At 42.6% G+C, this 25,679-nt stretch overlaps 2 protein-coding genes across 3 annotated transcripts in view; one reads left to right on the top strand and one right to left on the bottom strand.

Annotated features, from left to right (window-relative positions):
* CTDP1 (CTD phosphatase subunit 1) overlaps positions 1 to 20,842 on the top strand; it is a 109,959-nt gene extending 89,117 nt beyond the window's left edge. For both annotated transcript variants that reach the window (XM_053964474.1, XM_053964463.1), the window contains exon 13: positions 19,809 to 20,842. In XM_053964474.1, coding sequence (XP_053820449.1) covers positions 19,809 to 19,950 — 142 coding nt within the window. In that variant the 3' untranslated portion in view covers positions 19,951 to 20,842. The remainder of the gene's footprint in view (positions 1 to 19,808) is intronic.
* Positions 18,445 to 25,679, bottom strand: part of SLC66A2 (solute carrier family 66 member 2) — a 157,943-nt gene continuing 150,708 nt past the window's right edge. The window contains exon 7 of the mRNA XM_053964624.1: positions 18,445 to 19,300. The gene's annotated coding sequence lies outside the window, so the exon portion shown is untranslated. The remainder of the gene's footprint in view (positions 19,301 to 25,679) is intronic.

Below are 25,679 nucleotides of genomic sequence, written 5' to 3'. Positions count from 1 at the left end.
GTGAGATACTTTAACATAATTCTTTGATATCTTCATGTTTGCCTCCACAATATGTAAATTGCCAAAAGACATCCAAACTGCACAAGACTACTTTTTTCATAAAGTGGTGGGTTATAATACTTGTGCTTGTGTAAGACCACATCAGATGGGAAGCTTGAAAATGCTTTGAAATACAGTGTGGTTAGAGTGAACATCTGCCTTTAGCTTCTTTTACTGTATAACTGTGAAAATACCTAGAACTTGTTCAGGTGCAATAATATGATGTTATTCAGTCCATCTGTGTCTGTGTGTGCAGTTATTACTTGGCTTACACTGATTCTATGATTATACCTGTTAGTTAATATAGCAATTATGCAATTGAGATCAGGAAAATAAATGTCTTTAGAAAAGTGAAAAATAGCATAAAGTTCTCTTATACTGTTTTCGGTATTAGATTTGACAGCTAGTTTGTATTAGTTTGTTTTTGACCAAATTCTCTATAGACTAAGTCATCAATACCATTTTTTGGTCATGGGTTTTCCTATTTCGATACTATGTAGATTAACTGTGCAAGTCTACATGACACTAAGTTCTAACAGTTCTGGTACTTCAGGGGACAGATATACAAGCAATTAAAAGTCTCTATGTTACTAGTATGTTATAAGACTTGGGAAAGTGCTGTTAAAATTTATCCTTATTTTTCTCAATTCACTTTAGGACTAAATAGGTTTCACTTGTGCTTTTCAATAGACGCGTGCTGGTATCTGTAAAATGAACTGGGGAATCTAACTTGCCATTTTTTCTTGGGGCAAAAGTTTGGAATTATAATATAGGTCATCAAACAGGAGAGTATTTGCGTTGTTCTCCTTGTCTCCTTAAATGTGCTAATAAATGCTAAAGTATGTACAGGAATTGCTGTTATTCTTACATTTCTCTGTTCTAACTTTTGCTGTCTATAATGATTCAGTGACTCTGTCTATAACTTAAGAGTTCTGAGTGAATAATGAGGTTGACTTCTCAGTAATGTCTCAATGTATTTGAAGTAAAAGTCTTTCTGCAGTCATTGCCTTTTATCACTGCAGAGCCATTAACTAATAGCTTCCATCCTGGGACAATGGAGTGACTAGAGCCTGAGGGAAAATAATTTTCTATAATCTATCTGCAAGAAGCACCAGTCTACAAGAGCTGGATTTTTGTACAAGCAGACTTCAGAAATCATTTGTTACAAGCATTCTGGGAAGAGTGAGGGCGAAAAAATTATTAGAGGCAGTCACATAATTGGAGAGAAAGCACAGAGAAAAGAGACGTGCTTTCTAGCAGAGGATTCTTGTTTAACTGTGAGGCCAGCTGAAGAAAGTACAAAGCAATGAAAAACAACACTTCAGCTTGGAGAAGAGGCCATATGTGGCACCCTTCCAGGACCCTAAACCTAGGCTTTAAGCAGTGATCAAGACTAGTGAGAAGAAAATAGTATATCACCGTTAAGACATATGTAAAATCCACATTGCTGAGATCAAAGTTGAAAGAAAATGCATGGATTAACTACCTGGGAGTCAGAATAGCCCTGAACAAGTCCTGGGAACCTACAGCAGAGTTAGGTGCTTGTGGTGAAGAAGGAAGAAAGCTTATGTTGATGAGATTCCAGTCTAACCCTAACCCGGGGTACTAGGAGCTGTGTGACCCCATATGAGAAGCTTCCAGACAAGGAGAACTCTTGATAATGTAATGCTACCCCTTGGGCTTCTAGGTTGTGGGAGTGAAGAGTTTTCAGAACAACACACAAAGGGCAGTTACCTGATGCTGGTTCCTCTGGCCCAGCTGGGAGAGATGCTGTTGTGTGAAACATTTCATTTAGGTATTCCTAGATCCAAAAAAAAAATGCCAAAAGCACAGTTTATGCTTGAATAAATGAAGGCTGCAAGAAACTAGGATAATGGGAAAAGAATTGGAAGTTACGGACTTATCTGCTTAATGGTCTGCCACCTTGAAGAATGAGCAGCCCCAGCTTGGTTCATGTGATTGCCAGGGTGAGAGGGCAAGAACTAGAACCCTGAGTTAATTTAAAAACCTGAGCTGCTAGTGTTCACTCACAAAGGGAAGAGTAGGAAAACCATTTCATTCTGTCTTCACCTTCAGAGCAGTTGTTACACACAGAGGGGACAGTTCCTTTCTTTGATGAAATCTGAGTTCCAGTAAGAAACTGGAGCATCAGATTGTTTTGGATGTATTTCTGTTCCTGCACAGGAGTAATTAACTACACCAGGTTCCAGTATCCTGCTTCCACTCACATAACAGTTCCCCCAGCACCACTAGCCCATTCCAGCAGTCTCTAGGTATTAATGTTGTTCTGCATCTGTGGCTAATGGTGTAGGATAAGAAAGATGTAAAGCAGAAGTTCAGGGTGAGGCAAGCCCGTAACGTACTGCTTTGGTTTGTGTGTTGGTGAAAGAGCTGCACTGGGAACTGAAGAATAGCAGGGGGTTGCCCCTCAGGTAATTTAGGCAGCATTTTTTCCTTTGGTCAGGCCAAATTCTTCATTGCAATTTATGAGCTCTTAAACAATTTATGTTTTTCCTTAGTAAGATATGTGGATATCTGAATATCTCTTGAGAATAAGGAAACCAAGAAGTACATTAAGATCTGTCAGTGAAGGTTTTTAATCCTTCATTGTGTTGAGACCTAGGACATTAGCAGGAAACTGTAAGGCAACGTTGTTCCGATCAGGAAAAATAGCTCTAGTTTCCCTAATGAATTCTAAAAGTACTTTAAATACAATATAATAACTAATGTGTGTTAATCTTGATCGCTGCAAGTCTTTAATGGCTGCTAAACAGCAGTGTGTTTCTTCAATTAAAATGCCAGCTTGAAGCGTGTGCTAAAAATGTTGGTAGAAGCCGTACTGCTTCTTAATGGAAGGGGGGAAATCTAGCAATCAAAATGGGTAGATATTCCCATTTCCAAGTAGGATATTAATCACTCCTAACAGCTTCTTCCATTGGGAAGAACAAAGTCTGATATTTTAGAAACCTTGGACTTGCTTCAGAAGACTCTTGTATCTGTATCAAGCCAATCGTGGAGACCTGTTCCTGTGTTGTTGTCAGCCATTCATGTGACAAGCAGAATAGGGATGTTTTAATTCCCCACACCACAGTAGGTGTCAAAGCAGCAAATGTGTCCTTTACTGTGTGACCCAAGCATATTGCCAGCCACTGCATTGCACAGAAGAGGTCCCTGTTTGCTGAGGGAAACATCTCCTGTCCAGAGCCTCCTTTTGCTGTTTCTCAGTCTACCACTGGGGCTTGAGTGTGCCTTTAGCTATCCCAGTAAATATTTACTGGAAAACACAATTGAATATATGACAGTATATGTTTTTCCAGTTGCAGTGAAATAACCCATCAGACAAACCACATCACGTTAAATGTTCTTGCGGAATATGTTCCTGCTAGGTAGACAACCTGTAAAGCTTGCAGATTAACAGAAAAAGGCATGTCTCAGCTGATGTTGACCACTGTCAGACCACTGAATGGTAATACCAGAAAGTTTTTAGTGTCACAGGTGTTAGCAAGGGTGGATAAAGAGCATCTGAGCAGTGCAGCCAGAATAGCCTGCAAGGTCTTGGTATGTGGCCGGGCTTCTCCTCTCTGCCGGGGCTGCACACAGACACTACCCCTCACCCCTGAGGGTCACCTGTGCAGGCTGAGAAGGAGACAGGGATATCTGAGTGAGGTCAGCTGTGAAATGTGTTCCAGCAGTCTGGGAGAGGGCCTGTAAAGTGCTTTTATTCCTAAAGTCAAATAGAGAAGTGTCTCGTCCTCTGCCTGGCATTTCAGACCTTGCTCCTGTCCCTGCATCAGTGTGGCTCTCTCATTCTCAGATAGCAATTAGAAGGAGAACAACTTGTTGCAGTCTCAGTTTTTGTTACATGTTTGAAGTGCTCTGTTTATCTAGTCATTTGGCACCTGGAGAAATAGCTTTTCACATTCCCCCCTTGTGCACATCCATATATCCAGGTAAATTAATAATTGTAGTTTATCAGAACCTGTGGCCAGTACCACTACATAGATAAGACCAGGCTGTTGTGGTTTAACTCCAGACACAACCAGACAGCCACTCACTCACTTCCCCCTGCCATGTGTGGTGGAGAACCAGGAAAAAAGTAAACCTATGGCTTCAAATAAGAATAGTTTAATAATTGAAATAAAATACTGTAATAACATCATAGTAATTTAAATGAGGAAGTAGGTTTAATTTCTCTAAGGGAAACAAGTGATGCACAATACAACTGCTTACCACCTTGCTGCTTCTCCCTCAGCAGCAATCAGTCCCTCCTGTCCAGTGACCCCCAGTTTATGTGCTGGGCATGACATTCTGTGGTCTGGAATATCCCTTTGGCCAGTTCAGGTCAGCTGTCCTGGCCATGCTCCCTACCAGGTTCTTGTGCAGCTCCTCACTGACAGAGCACAGGAACCTGAAAAGCCCCTGGCTCAGGGTAAGCACTGCTGAGAAACAGCTGAGCCATCGGTGTGTTATCAACATCAGTCTCACACTGAATTCAAAACATCACACTGTACTGACTAATAGAAAGAAAATGAACACTCCATGACACAGGCTCAGTAGCTGCCTTTTCCTCTGGACTGATAAAAGATAATAAGCTGGTTCTCCTTCAGCTGCCTTCTTCATTAGTGGTATGGGGGAGACTACAGCTGAGTAATACCTTGAATCTAGGCTTTGGACAGCACCATCATAAAAAATTTCACCTTAGCACCAGAAAGTACAGATCAAGTATAAATTGCCTTTGCTAGTTTAAATTTATTCCAGAAATATCGACAGAAAAAATCATAGAGCAGACTGTGGAGGGGACCAAGACTGTGAGCCAGGAGAGCTGCGATCTGTAGTTTGTTACATCGTAGCTGGTGTGAAAACAACAGGTACAGGGAATTCTCAGCAGTCTGATTCCATTTGGCACATAGGCTGGGGGTTGGCACACGCCTTTTGATCCAGATTGAATTGGTGATGCTCGCTGACCCAGTATTTTAGAGATCAAAATTTAATGAATGTAGACACACTTTTTAGGGAATTTTTTGGAATTGCTCAGTAAAAGATAAATGGCTAGCATTCTTTTTCAAATGTATTGCATGTATTTTTATGCTGTATATATCATTTATGCTAACCTTAATAAAACTGATGTAAAAGTCATGTGGTTCTGGCAGATACTCTTACAGCCTCAATTCAGATTTTTCTTATTTGTAAACCAAGGCTTGACACTACTTTGCTCTGTTTCTAATGGAAGTCTAGCAGTCTCTAGACCAAGCGTCTAACAAATTTTTGAAAATTTCTTTTACTGGGAAGTGACTTCTGCCTTGATGTCATTTCATTTTGTAGCTTACTAGCTTTTCTAAAACATCCAATAACAAAATGGACTGTCTGAAGTCAAGTGTTCACCTTTTAATGCTGTTAAATTATTTTCTATTTCTTTGTAGCTTTATGTTACAATGCAGCTGTGTCTCCAAAAGTCTTCCAAAACCTGTTTTAATGCATGAAAAATATTTATTGTGTACAATTACAACAAATAAAGAAAAAGCTAAGTGGTCGGGGCTAGGAATTTGGGAAGGGAAGAAGTGAGGAGTGTGAAGATAACATCTCTTGTCATTGGGATAAAGAAATAAGTAGTAGAAAAATGTAATATTGCAGGAAGATGCTGTATGATACAGAGAAGAAATCTTGCAGCTCGTTGCTAGATGGAGCAATCTCAGTGCCAGGTACTATGGTGTAACCCACAGCCTCACAACAGCTCCAATTCCCCAGCTGTTGTGCAGTAAATACTCATTGGAAGCTGACTACAGAGGTGGTGGACTACTGGCTTACCAGACTGTGAGGCAGGCAGCACAGTCAATAAACTGGGGGATTATCCAGTTAAATCACATGGCAATGTGATTTAAAGGATGAAGATCTGACTGTTTTTGGCAGGAGTGACCTAATGAATTTCATGAAAGAATATACCTGTGTGGAAAGGGGAGATGTGTATTTTGGCCCATAGAACACAACATTTTAAAGGAATTTGAAGTCTGGTTTTTGTGCCTCGGTGGCAATGACAGTACTACCAGTATCCATATAGGGTCAGTGAGGTGTTTTGTCTTATTTTCAATATTTTGTGATGAAGCAGAGATGTTCTTAATTAATATTCTTGTGAGCAAAGTAGTGCATGAACATCCTAGAAGGATGTTTGGTTTAGTTATTTGCAATTTAATCTCAATTATTTATTGAAAACAAGGACAAAGTAAGAGAAGAGTTAGTAAAAATCATAGTTGAAGGCTTTGACAAAATCATCTTTCACTGTAATTTGGTGTAGTCCATAACCTACAGATTAAGATAATCTATGGATATCTTATTTAAAAAGCCACCATATACCAAATCCTACTTCCAACCTCCTTGATTAGCACAGTCAGTGTGTTACCAGCTAAATTTCATCTTAACAATTTAAGAAGCCAAATAATGCGTGTTGAAGAGTATTCTCAGTGCTTGTAAGTGACGCTGGCAAATTGAATCAGGATTTCAAGTGTTACTCTGCAGTGTTGGGGGTCTTCAAACTGGAGTTGGTTCTCCATTATATTGGCACATGGATATCTCCATATACACATTGTGCTTCTGTGAGAAAAATGAAGGCAGTTTGACTTTTCTCAGATAAATCAGATGATGCTTCTTTTCCAATTTCTTGTTTTGATGTATGGTTTTGAATTTTCTAAATTGTTCATACATCCTAAGTTTTTTGCCTACTTTTTCATTTTAATTTTTTATTGCATACAACTATTTTCTAAAACAATTATTCGTATTTAGATCTCTAAGGAGGACATTATTCTTCATCACTATCTGAGACTATTGCCGTCCTATAACAGAAATTAGTTTGAGGAATTAGTCCATTTTCAAAAGTCTTATTTCAAACCAAATCTCAGTAGAGTTGCTGTACAATGCCCACCCAGGTGCTGGGAAGAGTTGCTGTACAATGCCCACCCAGGTGCTGGGAAGAAGGGTTTGAAACTTTCTTTGCTCACTTCTGAGCCTTGGTATGACAGCCTCCCAGAGTTACCCAGAATCTCTGCAGAGCTACAGAACTACTGTCTAACTTTTATTGCCAGAATAGGTAATATTTGTAAACTAGAAGAAGCTGGCAAGAGAATCGATGCAAACAACAAAGGCCTGGATTAGCTGTCAAATAGGATTAAGAAGTGATATGCTAGAGTGCATCTGTGCATTTTCCTTTATGAAAGTGTCAGGTAACAGTCTGCCATTCCTGAAAAGTATAGTGGAAAGTATATTTAATTTTCTGCTGTCTTCTATATATATGTCAATGACAAGATTATTTGTTGTCTGATATAAAACTGCCTTCGCCTTTTGAAGAAATAATTATATTGCATGTTGTATATGTCTTATAACTACATGGATTATTTTTAAACAACTTGAAGTTAATAACAAGTAATATTTTAGGGACACAGTTTCTATTTCTGTGATTTAATTACAGAAGCAAAATTGTAGGTTCAACTTTTCACTTTTCCATTATCCAGTTTAATTGTTATCTGTATCTAAATTAGTTCCGTGCAGATAAGATCACACAGCATTTAAATTTAAAGTTTTATTGCTACACTGTTTGGTTTTGGAACATCCCAGTGTTTAACTATTAAGAAATCACCATTTTCTTAAAGAAAACATTAATATTGTTAAGAAACCACTTGGGGTGATTTTCTTGTTATTAAACTTTCTTTGTGATCTGAATATTAAGAAAACACAGGCTCATCAATGGGACAATTTTTGCAACATTTACCAACTATCCTTGTTAACTCCAGAAATTACTGCAGTGTGTTATTTTAAATTTTCTGTGACTTCCTGACTTAAAATACTCTAAATTTAGATATACATTGAGTGTTTAGTTCAGAGAACTACCTATAAAGCTGTTGTAGAATGTTTTCAGTTTCCAGAATAGTTTCTCACCTTTGGAATTGTGCACAGGTGTGCAAAATTTTAAAGCAGAAAGGCACTGAGGCGGTACAGAATTTAATTAGCTCTCACTTCACTGTTGTGTTAGTTAAAATACTCTTCGGAGATGTCAGTTGGAATTGGTGGGTGCCTGGAAGAGGTTTTTGTGAGGAGCGTTGAAAGCACACTGTTCTTCCAACTGCAGGAGCTCTCTTTGCACCCCAAGGCTGTGCAAGGAACATTCGCAGTGCATAATTTTTCTGCATATTAGATTTCTGGATAACCTGTAATCCTGCAGACAGCATTGGATGAGTTCTTGAGGAAATATATGAGGTGTCTGGCATTTGTTCCTGCGGCACTAAATAGCATCCTGTTTGTACCAACGTGAGCAAAAAGTGAAAACACACACTGCAGCTTGCCAGTAGTGCTGGGGTGGTGCTGTCCACGGCTGTGTGCATGCCAGTGTGCTGTGCTAGTGCCAGGGAGGAGCACCGGGACAGAAAATCCAGTGTCCCTGCACAGATCTTTGAGGGAAATTGCCAGAGGGTAGATACCCGAGTCACAGGCAGGCTGTGGACAGTTGCTCACTCTTGTATCACGTGTACATGAAAGGGCATGTGATGAGTGGTTTGGCTTGGAAGGGACCTTAAAGATATTGCCATGTATCCCATGTTAAAAAAACATAACCTCAAGACTTGGAACATCTCTGAAAATTTAACCATCTTGTTTGTCTGTCCCATGTAACATATTAATGCTCACAACATTGATTTTCAGTTTGTGTTCTCAGAGCTCAAGGCATTGAAGCTTGTTAGCCAAGTACTAGGCTGGCATCTTCCAACTGGATTGAAGAAGAGTTTTACTGGATAACCAGCCCTAATTCTTCATAACTGAAGAATATTGCCAGAGAACTAGTTTGTCTGAATACATTGTTCCCACAGTCAAATTCCTGTGTAGGGAAGTCAAATTCTAGTTGCATTACCAAATGCCACATCACCTTCTTTCCATTGTGGAAGGAGTTTACAGAAAGCTGTGGTCTAGGTGTGTGTGTGGAGACCTTCCACACGGAGTTTTGGAGGCGTGCCAGGAGTGGTGTAGGTTGTATTATAGGGCTGTGATGATGTTGGAAGGCAGCACACAGTTTCAAAATGCCGTTTTCAAACCCTTGCCTTCCAAACTACTTATGGCTGCTGTGAGTGTTATCATTAGAGAGAAACTTGGCTGTATTTGGTAGCACATTGAAGTCCTAATTTATAATGTCAATGCTGTAAGCTGATTGCTTGTAAAAGACTAAACACATTTAGTCTGCAGACTCTGCTTTGTTAAGGTACTGATTTTAGGAGCTATTGAAAAAAATCAGGTCAACTTTTAAAAAATTAGGGGTTTACTCATTATCAGAACAGCAATGGGGATTGTGGGTATTTGGAGTTTAAAGGATATGTGAACATGTATTTAAATACTTTCTGTAGTTTTCATTTACAAATTTAAAATAAGGTTTTGAATTTAAGTTCGTTTTGTTTAAAGCAAGGGTTATGTTGCCCTTAGAGTTCCTTTCCTAATTAGATGTTTCTATTTTAATGTAGCACTGTATTTCTTAAAGGGGTACCATTGGAATACAAAACAAACCAGAGACAATCTGCTTTTCAGTTAAGGAAAGAATATTTTTCCAACATTATTTTCAGCCAGTTATAAATTAAAGCCTTAAGATAATAGAAGCAAGAAATACTGAACTTCTTTCACTTTGTTCCTTATGGCTCTCTTAGTGAACTACATTTAAAGTGAATTCATAAGATTGCAGTTTTCATTCGACATGTCCATTGTAATCAGATTTTAGTGGTCATTTTAACTGATCAAGAACTAAATAAATTTTCATTTTCAGTAAATTTTTTGTTGCTATTTTTATAGGCATATACCTTGTGCTATTGCAACTTTGTAAACCTTCTCTTCATTTGGAATATCACTGTTTCTTATTAGCATTCTGTAGATGAAATTTTCCTCAAAAGTACTTTTATATGTATATAATTACAAAGAGTTTTTTCTTTTCATTTTTAATATCTTTGTGAATTGAACTTATTGTTTATTTAAATCTCTTGACAATTCATTTAAATATGTGAGATTTTATGAAATGTAATTCTCTTTTGGAAGTATTTTTCCAGCACTTGAACTGGGGGCCTCCTAGTATGGGGTATTACAAAGGAAAAATACTTAATGCAAAGGAAAAGAAAATCTGGATTGTAGAAGTTTTTTCACAGAGTTGTCAGATATTTAAAGTTCTGCATTCAGTATTTTGGCAGTTGTTCATATGTGAAGTTAAAGATACTCAGTTATTATCGAGGTGTTCGGCTTTTAATAGCAGTCAAGCAAAATTCATCATAAAAAAACAAATCAGGCTAATGGAAGCCTGCAACACTGCTGAATCATTTTCTCTAAATAGTAGGAAGGAATCCTGTATGAGCTTAACTTTTCCACTCAAAAGTGCTGCACACTATGGCTCTGAAACTGGAAATGACAAAGAACGGGCACAAAACAGTGAGGAAAATATACATTTTAAATAGTTTGTTATGTTAATAGATATGCCACCAGGGGGATATACTGCTTTTTCTCTGAAGATAGAAATTATGAACAGAGTGTTATCTCTCTTTGCTGAATTTGCAAAGAAAAAATGCAGCTCTGTGTTCCTGGTGTCCTTCCTCTGTACTTCTGTCAGGGTTAACTTTTTATTTGATATCATAATACTCATTTAAATGTTTTTTGAATACCTGTGAAGCTGCAGTTTACAATACACAAATAGTGAAAGATTTTTATATTGTAATAAAAAAAATGCTAACATTCAGGAGAGATTTTTTTGTTGTTTTTTCTATAGAGAACTAATACTGAGCTGTGTTTTCTTTTTTGGTTTTTTTTTTTTTCCTGTTTTTTTCCTCCCCATAAGTGACTAATGTTTCATATTGAGATGGAACAGAGCTGTTATTCTAGCCTTGCTGAAATAACAAGAACTAACAAAACAGATAATGGTCAGGCTTTTGGATTTCCAAAGATACTGTTAATACAACCGAATGAGGGATTAAATATGGGAGAGGCATCCATTAAGGTTTCTAGAAAGTCTTTTTGTGAGCTGGAGCTCCATTCTTTAATTAATTAGTCACACTGAGTATTTCAGATCCCTGTATTTAGTTGATTGTCCTCACCAAAATCTAGTTGCTGTGAAGTACGTTGAAATCTTAAAAGTTACTTTCTTGCATAAATTAATAATTCTGCTAAGTCTTTGCTGTAATTATGTGGTAAATTAACTGTTCTGCACTTTCAAGAAATGATGAACTGGCAGTGAGGTATTATTTCAGTGAGCTGTTATTTCTTGTATTTCTTTATAGACCCTTTTTTTTTTTCTTTTCTTTGAGATCTGTGCTATTGATTCATGTCCCAGTAAATTACAGTATTTGGGCTCTAAAAGCCTGCTTGTCCTGACACGTCCTTTAATACAGTGTCTGCAGTTGTGTGTACGTTTCATGTGTGTAAATGACAGCTGTCAGATTGCTAATTTCATTTTTCAGTGGGCAAATACCATCAGATTCCATGGATGCAGCCTTACAAACGGATGAATACAAATGTTTTCAGCTGTGAGCACTGTGGTATAGATTCCCTTCACGACTTTATATTTATTTCTCAGTTAGCACTGCTTGTGTACTTCGTATCCTCTACTTGTTAAAGATGCACTAATTTTGTCTTTTCCTGAATAAGACTCTTTCATGTTTCTTTAATTCCCAATTAGCTTTTCTTTGCTAATAGTATCATTAATTAATGCCTGAAAAAGCACTGTAGCTCTGAAGGCTGAAGTCATCACTAAGTCAGCAAGTGTTGCTAAGGCTCTATACATTTGTATAGCTTTTAATGAAAATGTGCTGAGATTTCTTCCAGTTGGGCATTTTAGGCCTGGAAGCTTCCTTGTCCAAACTGCATGCTAATAGAGGCTGCGTGGAAATAATCACTGTTATGCCTGAGAAACTGCTTTTTATTGTGAATTAGGCTACATTTAGTGCCCTGAAACTGCTTCAGCACACCACATTTGAGTTTCAGTAGCAAAGTATTCAGGTAACACTTTTACTTCATCCTATTTTTCCTTGTTAGGGATTTAGAGCTGTCCTGGTTTAGGACAAATTAGGGGAAAACACCTCCAAAGGAGCCCCTTATAGGAAACCAACCCCTCCGCAACCTCCCCCCCACCACCGGGTTCGGGAGGAATTCCTTCAGAGGGGAAGTGGAAAAAACTTGTTTATTAAGGCACAACAAAAAACACTCCCCAGCACAAGAGAAATAGCCCAAGATGACCACAGATGTTTTCACCAGTCCAAGGGGGTTGAGCTGTATCTCTCTTCGCCGCAGAGGGTACGGAGCTTCTTTCGCAGACCCCGGGGGAGCTCCTGCCCGGAGTAGGTCCGATGTCTTTGCGGGGGGGGGGGGGGGGGGAAGGGAACAACGGAAACCGGGGAAAAGGAAAAAAAAATGGCAAAAAAGCAAGCCAGCGAAAAGCAGAGAAAAAAAAGAGGAAAGCAGAGCCAGCAAAGCATGCAGCCAGCAGCAAGCAAAAGCAGCAAGCAAGCTAAGCGGCAAGCCAGCAGCCAGCCCGGGGGGCGGGGAAGGAAGACAAAACAAACTGAGGACAGGGAACAGAAACCACGATTGGGATAATGAGCATGAAAATGTCCTGTCCCCACGACAAGAGCCCAGAGCGTATCCCAGGATTTCAGCCTTGCCTCCCAGGAATTATACTTCTACCACCCTATGTTCAACAGCGAAACCCACCTGACATCAGTGAGAGGAAGTGCTCTGTAAAGCAGCAGCAGTGTCTCTTTTTGTCCCACAGCTGCAGCAGAAAGGGAAGATGGAACATAGTATTGCTCACTTCGTATTTTGATTTGGACTTCCCTTCTGACTTCCCACCACAATTTGTCCATCTCCCTGAAAAGCTGAGAAAGGGCAGGACAGGTGTCAGTCAACCAGCCCACAAACCAAGCAGTTAGGGCTAATGAGCATTCATCTTTATTGGAAAACAGCAAAGTGTCTGTGTAAATAAAAATTGCTTTGTATTTCAGCATTGCTTACAGGCTCACAAGTTTGACTCTTAATCTTTGCCTTTATTTCTTTTGGATATGTATAATTCATGTCAGTGTTGCCTTCTGCTGAGAAGGCGGGCGACCTGGTTTCAAGACACAGCACAGCGACCCGGCCTCGCCCGGGTCACTCGGGCCACAGACATGCACAGACACCAATGTGGTGGATGGTCAAATGGCATTTATTATCTCATCTCGTGAGGTTAAATAGTCAAGGGGGTCTTACTACGTTAAAGGGGGACGGTGGGTCTGGCTAGGGTTAGTAAGGAGTGGAAAACTACTGGAGTTAGGAGGGGCTGCATGCTTCAGGGGTGATTGATTACCTATAGCAAGATGAGGGGGGAAGGGTCTTGCTTTCTGTCACATCCCGAGATTTTCCGTTCACCTGTCCCTATCTACCACATCTCCCCCCCCCCCTTTTTTACTAATGAATGAGGTAGTTATAAACATAGGCACTAAGGTGAGGTACAAAGTTATAATTTGATAAGGGAAAAGGGGTTTTGGTAAACTTGAGTAATCTTCGCAAGGGAAGTTTAGAGAACTTTTGCGATTGGTAGTGTCTTCGGTTTTTGGTTCACAGCATTTTATGCTGGCCTATAAACAGGATGTTGGCCCATTCTAGGCGAGCTTGAACAAATGAGACCAGCTTGTTTAGCAGGCATGGTCTGAATGTAAGGGCTAAAAGCAGTGTCGCTAGTGGACCTATCAGGGTGGAAATTAGAGTGGTGAGCCATGGCGATTGATTGAACTAGGACTTGAACTAGCTCTGTTGGGTTTCTTTCTCTTTCTTTCTTTGAGCCAGTTTATCTCGGAGTTCTGCCATGGAGTCTTTAACGACTCTTGTGTGGTCTGCATAGAAGCAGCATTTCTCTTTCAAGGCGGCACACAGTCTTCTTTGTTGCATGAACAAGAGGTCTAGTCTTTGCTTGTTCTGTAAGACTACTTCTGAAAGCGAGGAGACTGATTTCTCTAGAAAGGAGATGGATTTTTTGATCTTCTGTAGGTTCTCATCGATGGTCATTTGCAGCTGAGTAAGCTCTTGGTGTCGGGTCGCGAGGGCTGAGACACTTGTGGCTGTGCTAGCTGCTCCCAGGCCGAGCAGCATTGCGATAGTTACTCCTGTTATTCTTTCTTTTTTGTGGAGTTGGCCGGGTTCCTCAAAGAGGTGGTATACCTCTTCGTCTGAGTGGTACAGGACCCTAGGAACAATCAGAACTTGGACACAGAAGTCGATAGCGTCACTGAACTTGGCAAGGAATACGCAAGGACTCACCCTAGATCGCTGACAAACTTACATCTTAGATGCGGATGGGACTGCTTACTTGTTGATCTTTCTGTTGGGCTTGACGACTTTGGTGCAGAAGTTGCCTTTCTGCTTTGCCAAGGCTGCATTGCTAAAGCATTTGCCTTGGCTTGTGACTTGACTCAGGGTGATTCTTCTACGGGGAGTGTTTTATCTACACTGGTGGGGGGCATTGGCTGTGGAGTAACTGAAGGGGATGTTTAGAGCAACTCCTTCGTAGAAAGGAGTTTTAACATCGTAGCAAAGCTAGCAGGAATCGGTTAGGTTTGGGTTGGATTTGTTTAAGGATAGAAAGGTAGCTTCTAGCACGCGGAAGGTTGGGATATCAGTGGCTTTTGTGGGCAAGGTTTTGGGATGGGTTATGTTTCTCTCTTTTAGCACGTCTTTAACAACCTTATTTGGTCTTACTGGTCGGGGTGCTGGCGGTTGGAGCTTGATAATTCGCACATTTACTTAGTCTTTTGGCCCTTTGAGGACTACAGTTTACGTTCTGTTTGTGGCCTAACTAGGGTGTTCTGGCTGCAACACTGTCATGTTATAGTCTGTGCACTTCTGATATTTGGGCTGTGTATAATGGTTGCTATAGACTCCTTTCGTGATGGCGGGCTTTTTACAGCCGGTAGGTGCCCAGGTGAACTGTAAAAATCTATCGGGTTTCTGCGGTTCCCACCTTTTTTTTGATGGTCTGGCATCTGTGACAATGGTTTTACAGCTCCAGTGTCCGCAATATTCTTACCCTGGGTAGTTACAGTACTTCTTTTCTGTGTTGGAGGCTGGACACCAGTAGGATAGATACATGTACATGATGTGTGGGTGATGGGGTCGTATTTTTGGTCGTTCCGGAAACAGGTCGGCGATGTGGATCACAAAGGATGGGGTGCCTGCCGTGGTGATTTTTTTGAATACTCTGTCACTTGAAAGATGTTGCATGACCTACTTGAATGGCTGATGGGGGTAATAGTCTGGGTTGGCTCGCCTTCTGGCGATGAGCCTTAATAGTAAGATTGCATAAAGCCACCGTTGCTGTCTGGGTCTCACCGGTGCAGGACTCTTGGGTGCTGTCTGGCGTTTTGGTGGTTCGTCGTTTTCCTCTGGAACTGGGGTGTACGCGTAATGGGAACGGCCCACGAGCATGTTTTGCAAACAGAAACTCGCAATTTTCGTTAGTCTAAATTAGTCTGATTGGCAGTGGTGGGTGTACGGCAGTGGCCCTCAGGATAAATTTGTGATCTTGAGTCTTAACATAGCAAGGATATCTCTTCTTATTAAGGGTGGAGAGCTTTGTAGAATGTAGGGGTAGATTGCTACCGTCTGTTCTGGTCCCTTTTTCGTGTGGAGTGTTATAGCTACTAACTGGGTGCTTTTCTACGCTTGGGATGGCCCTCCCACTCCGTTCACTGGGGGGACTTCTTTGCATTGCCAATGCTGAGGCTAAAGTGCTTGGGGAAAAACTGAGCAGTCTGATCCTGTGTCTGCTCAGAACTGAAGCCCTATGACCTGGGGATCTTGACTGCCATAAAGGCGGTATGTCCCCCACACTATCAGGGGCTCTTTCCCTATTTTCATGGCCAGGGCCACCCAGGGGTTCTGCTCTGGGGCGTCTCCTGCTGGCCCTGTGGCATAGGAGCAGCTTGTGGTGGTGGTGGATACGAAGGTGCTACTGGCGGTGCTGCAAAACTCTGCGATTGTGTCGCTGGTGGGGGTGCGAGGCTGGCTGCCTCTTGTGGGGGCATGGGGTATGAGGGCCCCCCGCCCCACTGGGGGTTGACATAAATGGGCCGCTTCGCATTCGCAGTGGGAGGAGGCTGAGTGCGGCCAGTGCGCCCCCTCCCTTTCCCGTTTCCCTGAGGTCGGGACCTGCAGTCTTTAGCGAAGTGCTCCTTTTTCTTACAGCTCTAGCAGGGCCCTCTTGGGCGTGCTTGAGGTAGGGGCGCCGCTGCGGACTGCTGTGCCGGCTGGGGACAGCTCACTGCGATGTGGCCTGCCTGACTACATTTGAAGCACGCCATTGTACTGGTTAGGGTGCGAACGGCTGCTTGGACGGGTGTTAGGTGTTCCTCTCTTACGACGTGCCTGATCATATCGGCTAGGCTGGCTCCGGCTGGCAGAGAGCGCAGGATGTCTTTGGTGACGGAGTTGCATTGCTGGCGCAAGCAGTCTGCCACTACAGGGCCCTTTGCCTCCGCAGGCAGGGTAGAGGAGTCTACTGCTGCCTGCAGGCGGTCTACGAACTGCGTGAAGTTTTCGCTCTCTGCCTGCCTTATGGTGGACCACGGTGATGGCTTGGCCACAACCAGAGAGGCAGCCCGAATAGCCTCCCTAGCAGCTCGAGTGGTGGCCCTGACTTCTTTGGCCCGCATCTGTGCGGCTTGTTGCTGAGGTGTAACCATCTCGTCGTGTTTCCCCAGCAGCCTAGATAGGCTCGAACCGTGCAGTGGCTGCCCCGCTCCAGAAGCCTGGGCTAGCGCTTTTGTACAATTATCTTCCCATTCCTGCTTAAACACGATCATTCTCACACTGCCGAGTATCATGCGACCTATTTGTTTGATATCAAAGGGGAGCAAGTCGTCATTGCCAAAAAGGCCGTCCACGAGGGTGGAGACTGTAGCTGAGTTGATCCCCTCCTCTGAGATCGCTTTGACAATTGCCTGTATGTCTTTGGGGTTTACTGGATTATATATCCTTTGTTGGTTCCCCTCTGGTCCAGTGATTCTCACCGGGAAGGCTTGGACCGCGGCTGAAGGGGTCCATTTAGCACAGGCTATTTTTATTTTTCCCCAGTTGGTAAAGTGGGCTGGTTCGCATTGTGATTGCCTTTCGATGTGGCTTAAGGCTTTATTCATTTTTGTTTTAAACCGCGCTAGCTCTGCTCTTTCCGTTTCTGAGTCCCAGTCGGCTTCCATCAGCTCTCCCGAGCTGGTGGAGCTGCTGTCGCCGGACTCAGAGCCGGAAGTCGAATGCCAGCGCACTTCCGGGCTTCGGTGCCTTTTTGTGCGGCTCCGGCCCCACCCCTCCCTCTGGGGGTGGTGCCGCTCTCGCCCCCTGGGCTTGCCCTGTCGCCCGCAGGGGGAGGTCTCTCCCTTAAATGGTAACAGCGTTGAGCGCGGCTCCCGATTGGGCGTGCACTCTCTGCCGGTCTCCTCCTCCTCTTTTCCCCGCGGATGCGCATTAGCAAGAACCTGCAACTCCAGGCTCTTCCTGACGAGAGCCTCTGCGCCCCGCCCATCTCCTCGGTCACCGGCGCCATGTTCGGCTGGGTATGGTGGCGGCACTGCCCACGCCTCCTTCTGAGCCGCATTTTCTGCATCTCTGGCTTCCATCGCCAGTTCCTCCCAAAAGGACTGCGCGCGCTGCCACGACCCCGGCACCGAATCGCTGATCGGCAGTGAAGGGACGGATGGGGAACCCGCGGATTTTTCGGGAGGTTCCGCGGGGGGGGTTTGGGCTCTGGCTCGGGGAGGGGGGGAACGCGCCCGGCCCCCCCGGATCCCTGCTCCCGGGCAGACCACTTTCAGGGGTGGTTTGCGTTGCCGCTCCTACCCCCAGCTTGGGTGTAGCTAATAAACATGTGCGCGCGGCGCTCCATGTTTCCTGTTCCTCTAGCGCCCTGCGCAGGGCTTGTTCAACTTTTCCCCACGCCTTGAGGCTTTTGCCGCTGCCTGAGGATTTAGTATCCTCGGCCAGCGCGGCCGTGCATTTCTCCCACACCTCCGGGTGTAATATTTCCACGGGACGTTCAATCGCCTCAAGCTCTAAGAGTCTCGCAATAGCGAGATAAAAATCCTTGAGCCTGCACTTAATTCCCCACTGCTTATAAACTGAACTCATGACCTTTGTGATGGCTTCCATGGCAACCGCTGGTCCGGGGACGTCTCCCCCGCCGAGAGTCGGTCCTGCCGCTCTGGCCGCTGCTCTTGTCCAGGCGATACCCGCTACCCGAGAGAGTTTCCCTTTCCCAGGTTTCGGCACCACTTTGTTGCCTTCTGCTGCGAAGGCGGGCGACCCGGTTTCAAGACACAGCACAGCGACCCAGCCTCGCCCGGGTCACTCGGGCCACAGACATGCACAGACACCAATGTGGTGGATGGTCAAATGGCGTTTATTATCTCATCTCGTGAGGTTAAATAGTCAAGGGGGTCTTACTATGTTAAAGGGGGACGGTGGGTCTGGCTAGGGTTAGTAAGGAGTGGAAAACTACTGGAGTTAGGAGGGGCTGCATGCTTCAGGGGTGATTGATTACCTATAGCAGGATGAGGGGGGAAGGGTCTTGCTTTCCGTCACATCCTGAGATTTTCCGTTCGCCTGTCCCTATCTACCACATGTCAGTATTTATCAGATGTCTTTCTTGCTATATGCTATTTCTCTGTGCTCTCAGAAGTAACAGGATTATTGTTAAATTACTGCTTTTAGCTAAAATAGATCATTTTATGAGTTTTTCATTACTGCAAGTGGGTGCATGCGCTTCTTAACGAAACCCCACCCAGCAAGGAAAGTTATTTGAGAGATGCCTGCCCCTCTGCATGTATTTTTCTGTGGCAAGCACATTTCTCTCTGTGCACCTCAATAAAAAATCCTGAGAGAGAGAGAAATGTGCGTGCCACATTTTTCTGCTTGAAATTTGAACAAATTATCCAGGAGGATTTTGAAGGTGTTTCTACATCTCATTATGCATTCTGTGCAATGCAAAAATCTCAACTTTATTTTTGTCTTAGAAGTACACATCTGATACATAATTCCCTTTGGCAAGGAAAAGAGATTTTAGGATTCCACAAATCCAAATTCTTTTGCTTATGGCTACATCCCAGTTGACGCGTTAGATTTTCTTTGGAGATCTCTCAGAACCAGGAACATGATTCTTTCAGCAGGGTATGGTGCACATCAGTTTCCTGTTAAACTGGTTCGTTCTCCAGAGATGCGAAGAAATGTGTTGTTCAGCCTGGTAGGACTAATCCAAAGAGACACAAAAGAGAAGGATGGGACCTCAAAGTTTGGAAACATGAAAGTGTCCATGCTGGTGCAGTGAGATTTGGTTCCCTACTTATGGTTCTATTTTTACAAAAAAAGCAGAAACTTGAATATTTCAAAATCATACAACAATATTTGTATTTTGGTAATATCTCTTTTGCACAATGGCTTTCTTCTTTCTTTTGGGATGCAAGAGGAATGTAAATCTACTCATTATTTTCAAACAGTCTCATACTTTCTTCGGAAGAATGGAAGAAACAAATTAACACTGCTTTGTTCTTTGCACCTAACGCTGACAGTACATAACAGCTATTAAAAAATTAATTGTGTGAACTGGCTACTGTTAGTTCGTGTAAAAGCAAGTGCTGTACTTTTTATCTAGGCCTGAAAAAAGATGAGTCCTTTAGCCTCACTTTTTCTCATGTTAAATGAGTCGCTCAGTAAGCACTGAGACACTTCCAGTCACAGGCCTTGATCTATCTTTCCAGGGGTCACAAGCGCAAACTGGATGAAGATGATGCTGCCAGTGAATCCAGTAAAGAATCCAGCAATGAAGATGAGGAAGGAAGCAGTTCTGAAGCGGATGAAATGGCAGCAGCACTTGAAGCTGAACTAAACGACTTCATGTGAGATTCATGCAGAAGACTGAATTTGTAATTATATTTACTTCTCATAAACAGATTAGACTTCAGATGAGTCCCTTATGTCAGTACTCAATGTTTTTCCAAAATGTGTGTGTATATTTTGCAAAGCATCTCAAGAGGTGATATGTTATTTTACAAAATCAGAAATAGATGCTTTTAAGTTGTTTTACTAAATGAAATATACTTTTTTAAGCAAAAAAAAAAGTATTAAATGGGACATGGTATCCTATGCTAAAGACATGTTAGGAGCTCTGCAGAGCCTTCATGTAAGGGACAGTGGTACAAAAACTTGTGATTAAACATACATCAAGTTTGTAAAAATATTGCAGGTTGTGGTTTATGGGTTACAATCTTCAAAAAAAGGAGGAGATAAAGGACATGGAATTGTCTGGGTAGTACAGCAGGAACCTGACAAACTGGTCATGCTTTTCCACAAATAAAGCTATCAAATATAAAAGGATTTTTGAAATAAAAAAAGAACTATTTATATTTATATAGAAACAGAGAATGTGATATGCAAGGTTTGTGAACTCTGCACTTGACCCACCTGTCATTTGCTCGTAAGAGAACACATAGTGGCCAACATTCATTATATTAGGTTATTTTGTTGAATAGTTGAGTTCTTTAGAGATGTCGTTTAGATTTTTAACTTTTCTTCTTTGTAACCAGAAATTTAGCACAGCAGACTATGTGGTCCTGTACTGCCACAAGATGCATATTCACCCATTCGTGTTGTCTTGGAAAGGACACGTGCTACTTCAGTCTAGATAGAATTTAATTTCTTTGACAAGAGATCTGATGTAAAGTTTTTGTATATTCTATTTCATTTTTGACCCACAAAACATATTTTCTTTCATTTAATAAAGGTTCATTTTGTATGCTTTGTTTCTCTTTCCTGTTCATTTCCTTCCATCAAACATAAGGTGCTTTTCTGTATTATCTTTCCTTTATTCTGTATGAAAATAATGAGAAATGTTGAAAGCAGGTGCAAATTTGTAGATTCGGGCAGGTAGCTGAAGGACAGAAAAGAAGCACTGGCTCAGAAGATTCATGGACTCTAATATCTGACTTTTCTCAGGTGTCTTTGACTGGCCTCTGAAATTACCATAAGAGTTGTCTCTCTGTTATTGAATTTCTGTGGCTATCAGGACCATGGCTTATTCTCAATTGTTAGCAGCTGGAGATTGGATCCTTTTAACAATATGATTGCAAAAGAAGACTTGTTAGTTTGTATGTCATGGTTAAAAGGAAATACATTCTGGTGCAGAAATACTTCATTTTTCCACTTAGCAGTAAAACAGAACATTTCAGTAGAATCTAAGCTGCTTTACAAATAGCACTCTAATTTTAAAGCTTCATAATGACAATAAAAGGAAGACTGAGAAGATACAAGAGCCTTTTCAGATTAATACTGTTTTTCCACTTCAAAATGTAAAGTCAGCATCCACAGACAAAAATAGTGGATTTTGTGGGAAACAAAAAAATGTCCGTTTCCTGGACATTTACACAGGTACCAAAAAGCTGAATGCTACAGTGCCCTGCCTCCTGTAGCTCTATGAAAACAAGCAGGATTGTCTCCTAGTGACTTTTCATCATATAACAGAAGAAAAAGACTAATGCTTGTAAAATGGAAAGTCAAAATACTTTAATTTTTTTCAGCGACCTGAATACAGCATCCCTAGCCTACCAGAGTATGACTCCTTAATTAAATACTCAAATGCCAGGGGTTGTGGGGCATGTTTTGTGTTTTCTTAAAACCCCACTTGAAATAATGTGAAATAACATCAGCTTTCTGGGTCACCGTGATGCTGCAAATGACTTGACAGCACGCATTTCAGCAGAGACTAGTTCTGGCTGATAGTCTTTGCTAGTCACGCAACTCTAGGGCAGCATTAAACTCTAGGGCAGCCAGCAAGCAAAGCCAGGCTTTGCTGGGTGCTGCATCCCTGGCACCGCAGCTGCCTCACAGTGCTCGTGGAGGGATTCTCTGCGGACAAGTTGTCTGGTGGGAAAGGCTGTATCTGTCTCCCAGTGTTATTTTATGGATAATGGTTTAACTGGTGGGAGGGGGTGGTCTGGGCAGGAGTCCTAAAAGCCATCAGCACTCCAGTATCTTTTAACAATCCCTGCCCTCCAGTCCTTGTAGTAGGAGGGACCTAGCACAGGGAGGGTTGAGCAACTCCTTGCTCACTGCCAGAGCAGCCCAGAAGGCACCAAATCTGCTTTCTGCTGAAAAGTAGCCTCCTGCTCACTCAGATGGCTGTGCTGAGTGCACTGGTCACCAGTCTCTGCACAGGTGGGAGAGAGAAGTGGAAACTGAAGATTTAATAGATGGTAAGTTAAATATCCATTCTAACCTAGCCAGCAAGAATGTATGAAGTTGTCACTCACTCCCACTAACTTACACTTTTTTGAAGGTGCAGGAGCATCCTAGGAAAAGCAACAAATGTGCTTTGTGGAATGAGTTTAACTCTTCATTAAGTGACCTAGATATTTTCACTGGGTGTTTTATCCTGCCTTTTTGCCCTACTTCTTGCTAGCTAGGTAGCTAGCAAGGACCTGCTGCCAGCAAGGGCACTCTGACAGCTGAAGTGGGGACCAGATTCTCAGTGAGGCTGTTGAACTCACTGGGCAGTACTGGTTTCTGAAAGGGTACCAGGTGTGGAAATGAGCACAGAAAGGGCACCTTGCTTCATCAAGCCTTCTAAGCATGTACTATCCCTGCTGGCTAGGCAAGATGGCTCCTAAGGGCTCATGGTTATTTAAGAACTGGGAAGTTCCATCATTTTAATTTAAAGACAAATAGTTTTACTTTCTTCTTGGCTTGCCCTCACCAGTTCTTAAGAGAATGAGAAGACAACACAGCTCTGATGGGGTCATAGTTTGGTTTGGGACATTTAAAGGTCACATAGTCTATCCTCCCTACAATAAGCAGGGACATCTTGAACTAGACCAGGTTGCTCTGAGCTTGGTCCAACCTGACCTCAAAAGTTTCCAGGGATGGGGATGTAGTGGGACCTGTGATAAAGGCAAAAAGCATTGCATAGTGGCCAAGCTTTTCTCCTTGTGCCTGTGCTGGGGAGAGGGGAAGAAGAGGGAGCTGTTGCTTAGCACTGAGATGCGAAAAGCTCCCAGCATGCAGATACTTTCCCTGTTGGGTTGTGTGCATATGTGAAGGCCTCGAGTTTTCTCAGTGTTAGATAATAACATTGTCTGTGAAGGGTGGGCAGTCTCAATTTTCCTTCTTGGCACTACTGTTTGCAGAATAGGTGATTGTCTTACAAGTGTGAAAATACACATACACAAACCTGGAGCTATACCTAAAGATTTCTCAGCTCTGCCTAATTTTACTACAGTGAACATTGCAGTAGATGACAAGTCGAAGAATAAATACATAGTGGTCTTGTTAAGGAAGGGAATCTCATAATGTAGCTGAAAATTCAGCATGAGAAGACTCACAATTCTCACTACCTGCAGGCAAGCTTGTATACATTTGTTTTTCCTATCCAATCCTACCTTCTGTTGTCATTTCAGAAGTGTTTGGAGCCCAGCACCTGGCCCAGCCTCCTCTCCCTTCCCTCTCTCAGGAACAGGAGGCAGCAGTACCCAATCCCCCAGGCAGCATCACCTACAGCAGGCATACATACCTGTACTGATAGGCTGCAGCTGCATGTTCTGTGCTCCTTCTGCTGACCTGGCTTTGACAGAGAGAGACAGAGATGACCTCTAGCAACAGCAGTAACAAATAGTACAGAGAAGTGAAAATACTGCCTTTTTGTAGGCGAGGTGTGGGTGCTTGTATGTGGAAAAAGGAACATCTTTCTTCTAGGAATTTATTCCTCAGTGTCATACAGTTTATAACCATAAATGGAAAAAACTTTGCTTCTGGTCTGGCCTCCCATGAAGATCAACTCAACTATTCCCAGCAGCTGTTAAGTCATTGTCCCTAAGAACCAGGCTAGCTGCTTTCCTGGATCTCCTCAGGACCTATATGAATCCTGTTATCTTTCTCCTCCAAGGAAAGAGTAGGTTGTCTATTGTCATGAATATATGCACAACAGAATGGCTGAGGTGAGAGTGGACCTCTGGAGGTCATCTGGTCTAATCCCCTGCTCAAGCAGGGAGGGTCACCTATTCATGTCCATGTCCATGTCAGTATCTGGATGTCTGCAGGGATGGAGAGTCCACAACCTTTGCTGTCACCTCACAGTAAAAAGATACTTCTTTTTTAACTTTTTTTTTTTTTTTTTTTTTTTTTTTTTTTTTTTTAGGGGATGTGGAAAGGAAAAAAAGTGAGTACAAGGAGCACAATAGCACAATTCCTGGCTAAGACAGAGGAGGCATAATACAGGTGTGGTCCTCACCCCTGAGTTTCTTAAGGAGCTGAAACTTTAGGATGCATGATTGCCAGAAACTTGTTTTCTTTCAAGTCCAGAACCAGACACTCTACTGGAGAATCCCCTACCACATGTTAATGAGAGTATAGATCTTAATAAATATGTGATGAGTTTTTGAGCCACTTCAGAGTTTATTTTGGAACAGGATTTGAGATGGATGTCAGGCACCTGGAACACAAGATTGCTAGAACTGTGGAGAAACAGACATGAACTATAAGCCAAGCTCTCTTTTGCACAAACTCTATTTCTGGTACAGCAAATTATTCCTTTCACTCCTCTTATTCTTTATTACTTTATCTTTTTGCTGGAGAGTGGTAGAAATGCCCCATGACCTGATCCCAGGGAAGGGATCAGACCCCAACCCCAGAGCACTCAGATCATTTACTTGGTGAGATGGGGGCTGATCTTGGATCAGATTCTGTCGTGTGCACTGAGCAGAAGTTGGGTTTGATGTGTTTTCAGTACTTGACATTGCTGACTTCCACAGGTCCTTTTCAACCCCCTGGAGTTCTCATCCCTGCAGGTCTCATGCCCACAGAACCTGTGCCACCACCCAATGAGTCAGAGCTCCCTTGTCAGAGGATGATTAATTCTCTTTTCTTTCCACACTCCATCCTAACTCTGCTCCCTGAAAAGACAACGAGCCATATCTGGCAGCTATAAGTATGTATGGCACTTCTAAAGATCTCCATCCCAAGATGAAGCTGGGCTGACTTAGTCATTGAGTAGGTTTAGAGGCACTTTAAAGGTAGAGCAGATGCTAACCTGAAACAACACAGGTAAAAGTGCGTTTTCTTGCCCTATGTGTGGGATGCACAGCTGTGTCCATGGGTTCCTTCCATGTGCTGTCCTCTTCCACTGAGCAGTCTGATGCTGTGGTGTGGTTTTTGCTTTAAGTTTGTGTTTGCCCACTATTCTCCTCCCTATTCTCTTCCCCTCCCAAGTTACCAATCTCCCCAAGCCCTTCCCTAACTTCCTCCCTCCCAAGTTGTCAATCTTCCCTATACCTACCCCTTTTTCCAGAGTGTTCCTTGTCTATCTTGTGGTATTTGATACCCCATTTGTTGCTTTGTATTATCCCCTTCCCCTGCTCTCCCTGATAGGTTTATAGAATGTTAGTCCTGCCCTAGATTCCTCCCCTGCCATGCCCTCATTGGTTGGTTGCCCTATACCACTCCCCCTATAAAAACCTCTGCAGGCCCCCCCCCCCCAAGTTTTGGCTTGGGGTCCCAGGTCTTGGACCTAATAAATCCATCCAGTTTTACCCCAAGTCCCGTGTCGTCGTTATCTGTTCCTGCGCCGCACCAAGCAATAACTG

This window comes from Vidua chalybeata, chromosome 1 (genome assembly GCF_026979565.1).
Source record: "Vidua chalybeata isolate OUT-0048 chromosome 1, bVidCha1 merged haplotype, whole genome shotgun sequence".
Lineage (NCBI taxonomy): Eukaryota > Metazoa > Chordata > Aves > Passeriformes > Viduidae > Vidua > Vidua chalybeata.
This window is presented reverse-complemented; position numbering and strand designations above follow the sequence as displayed.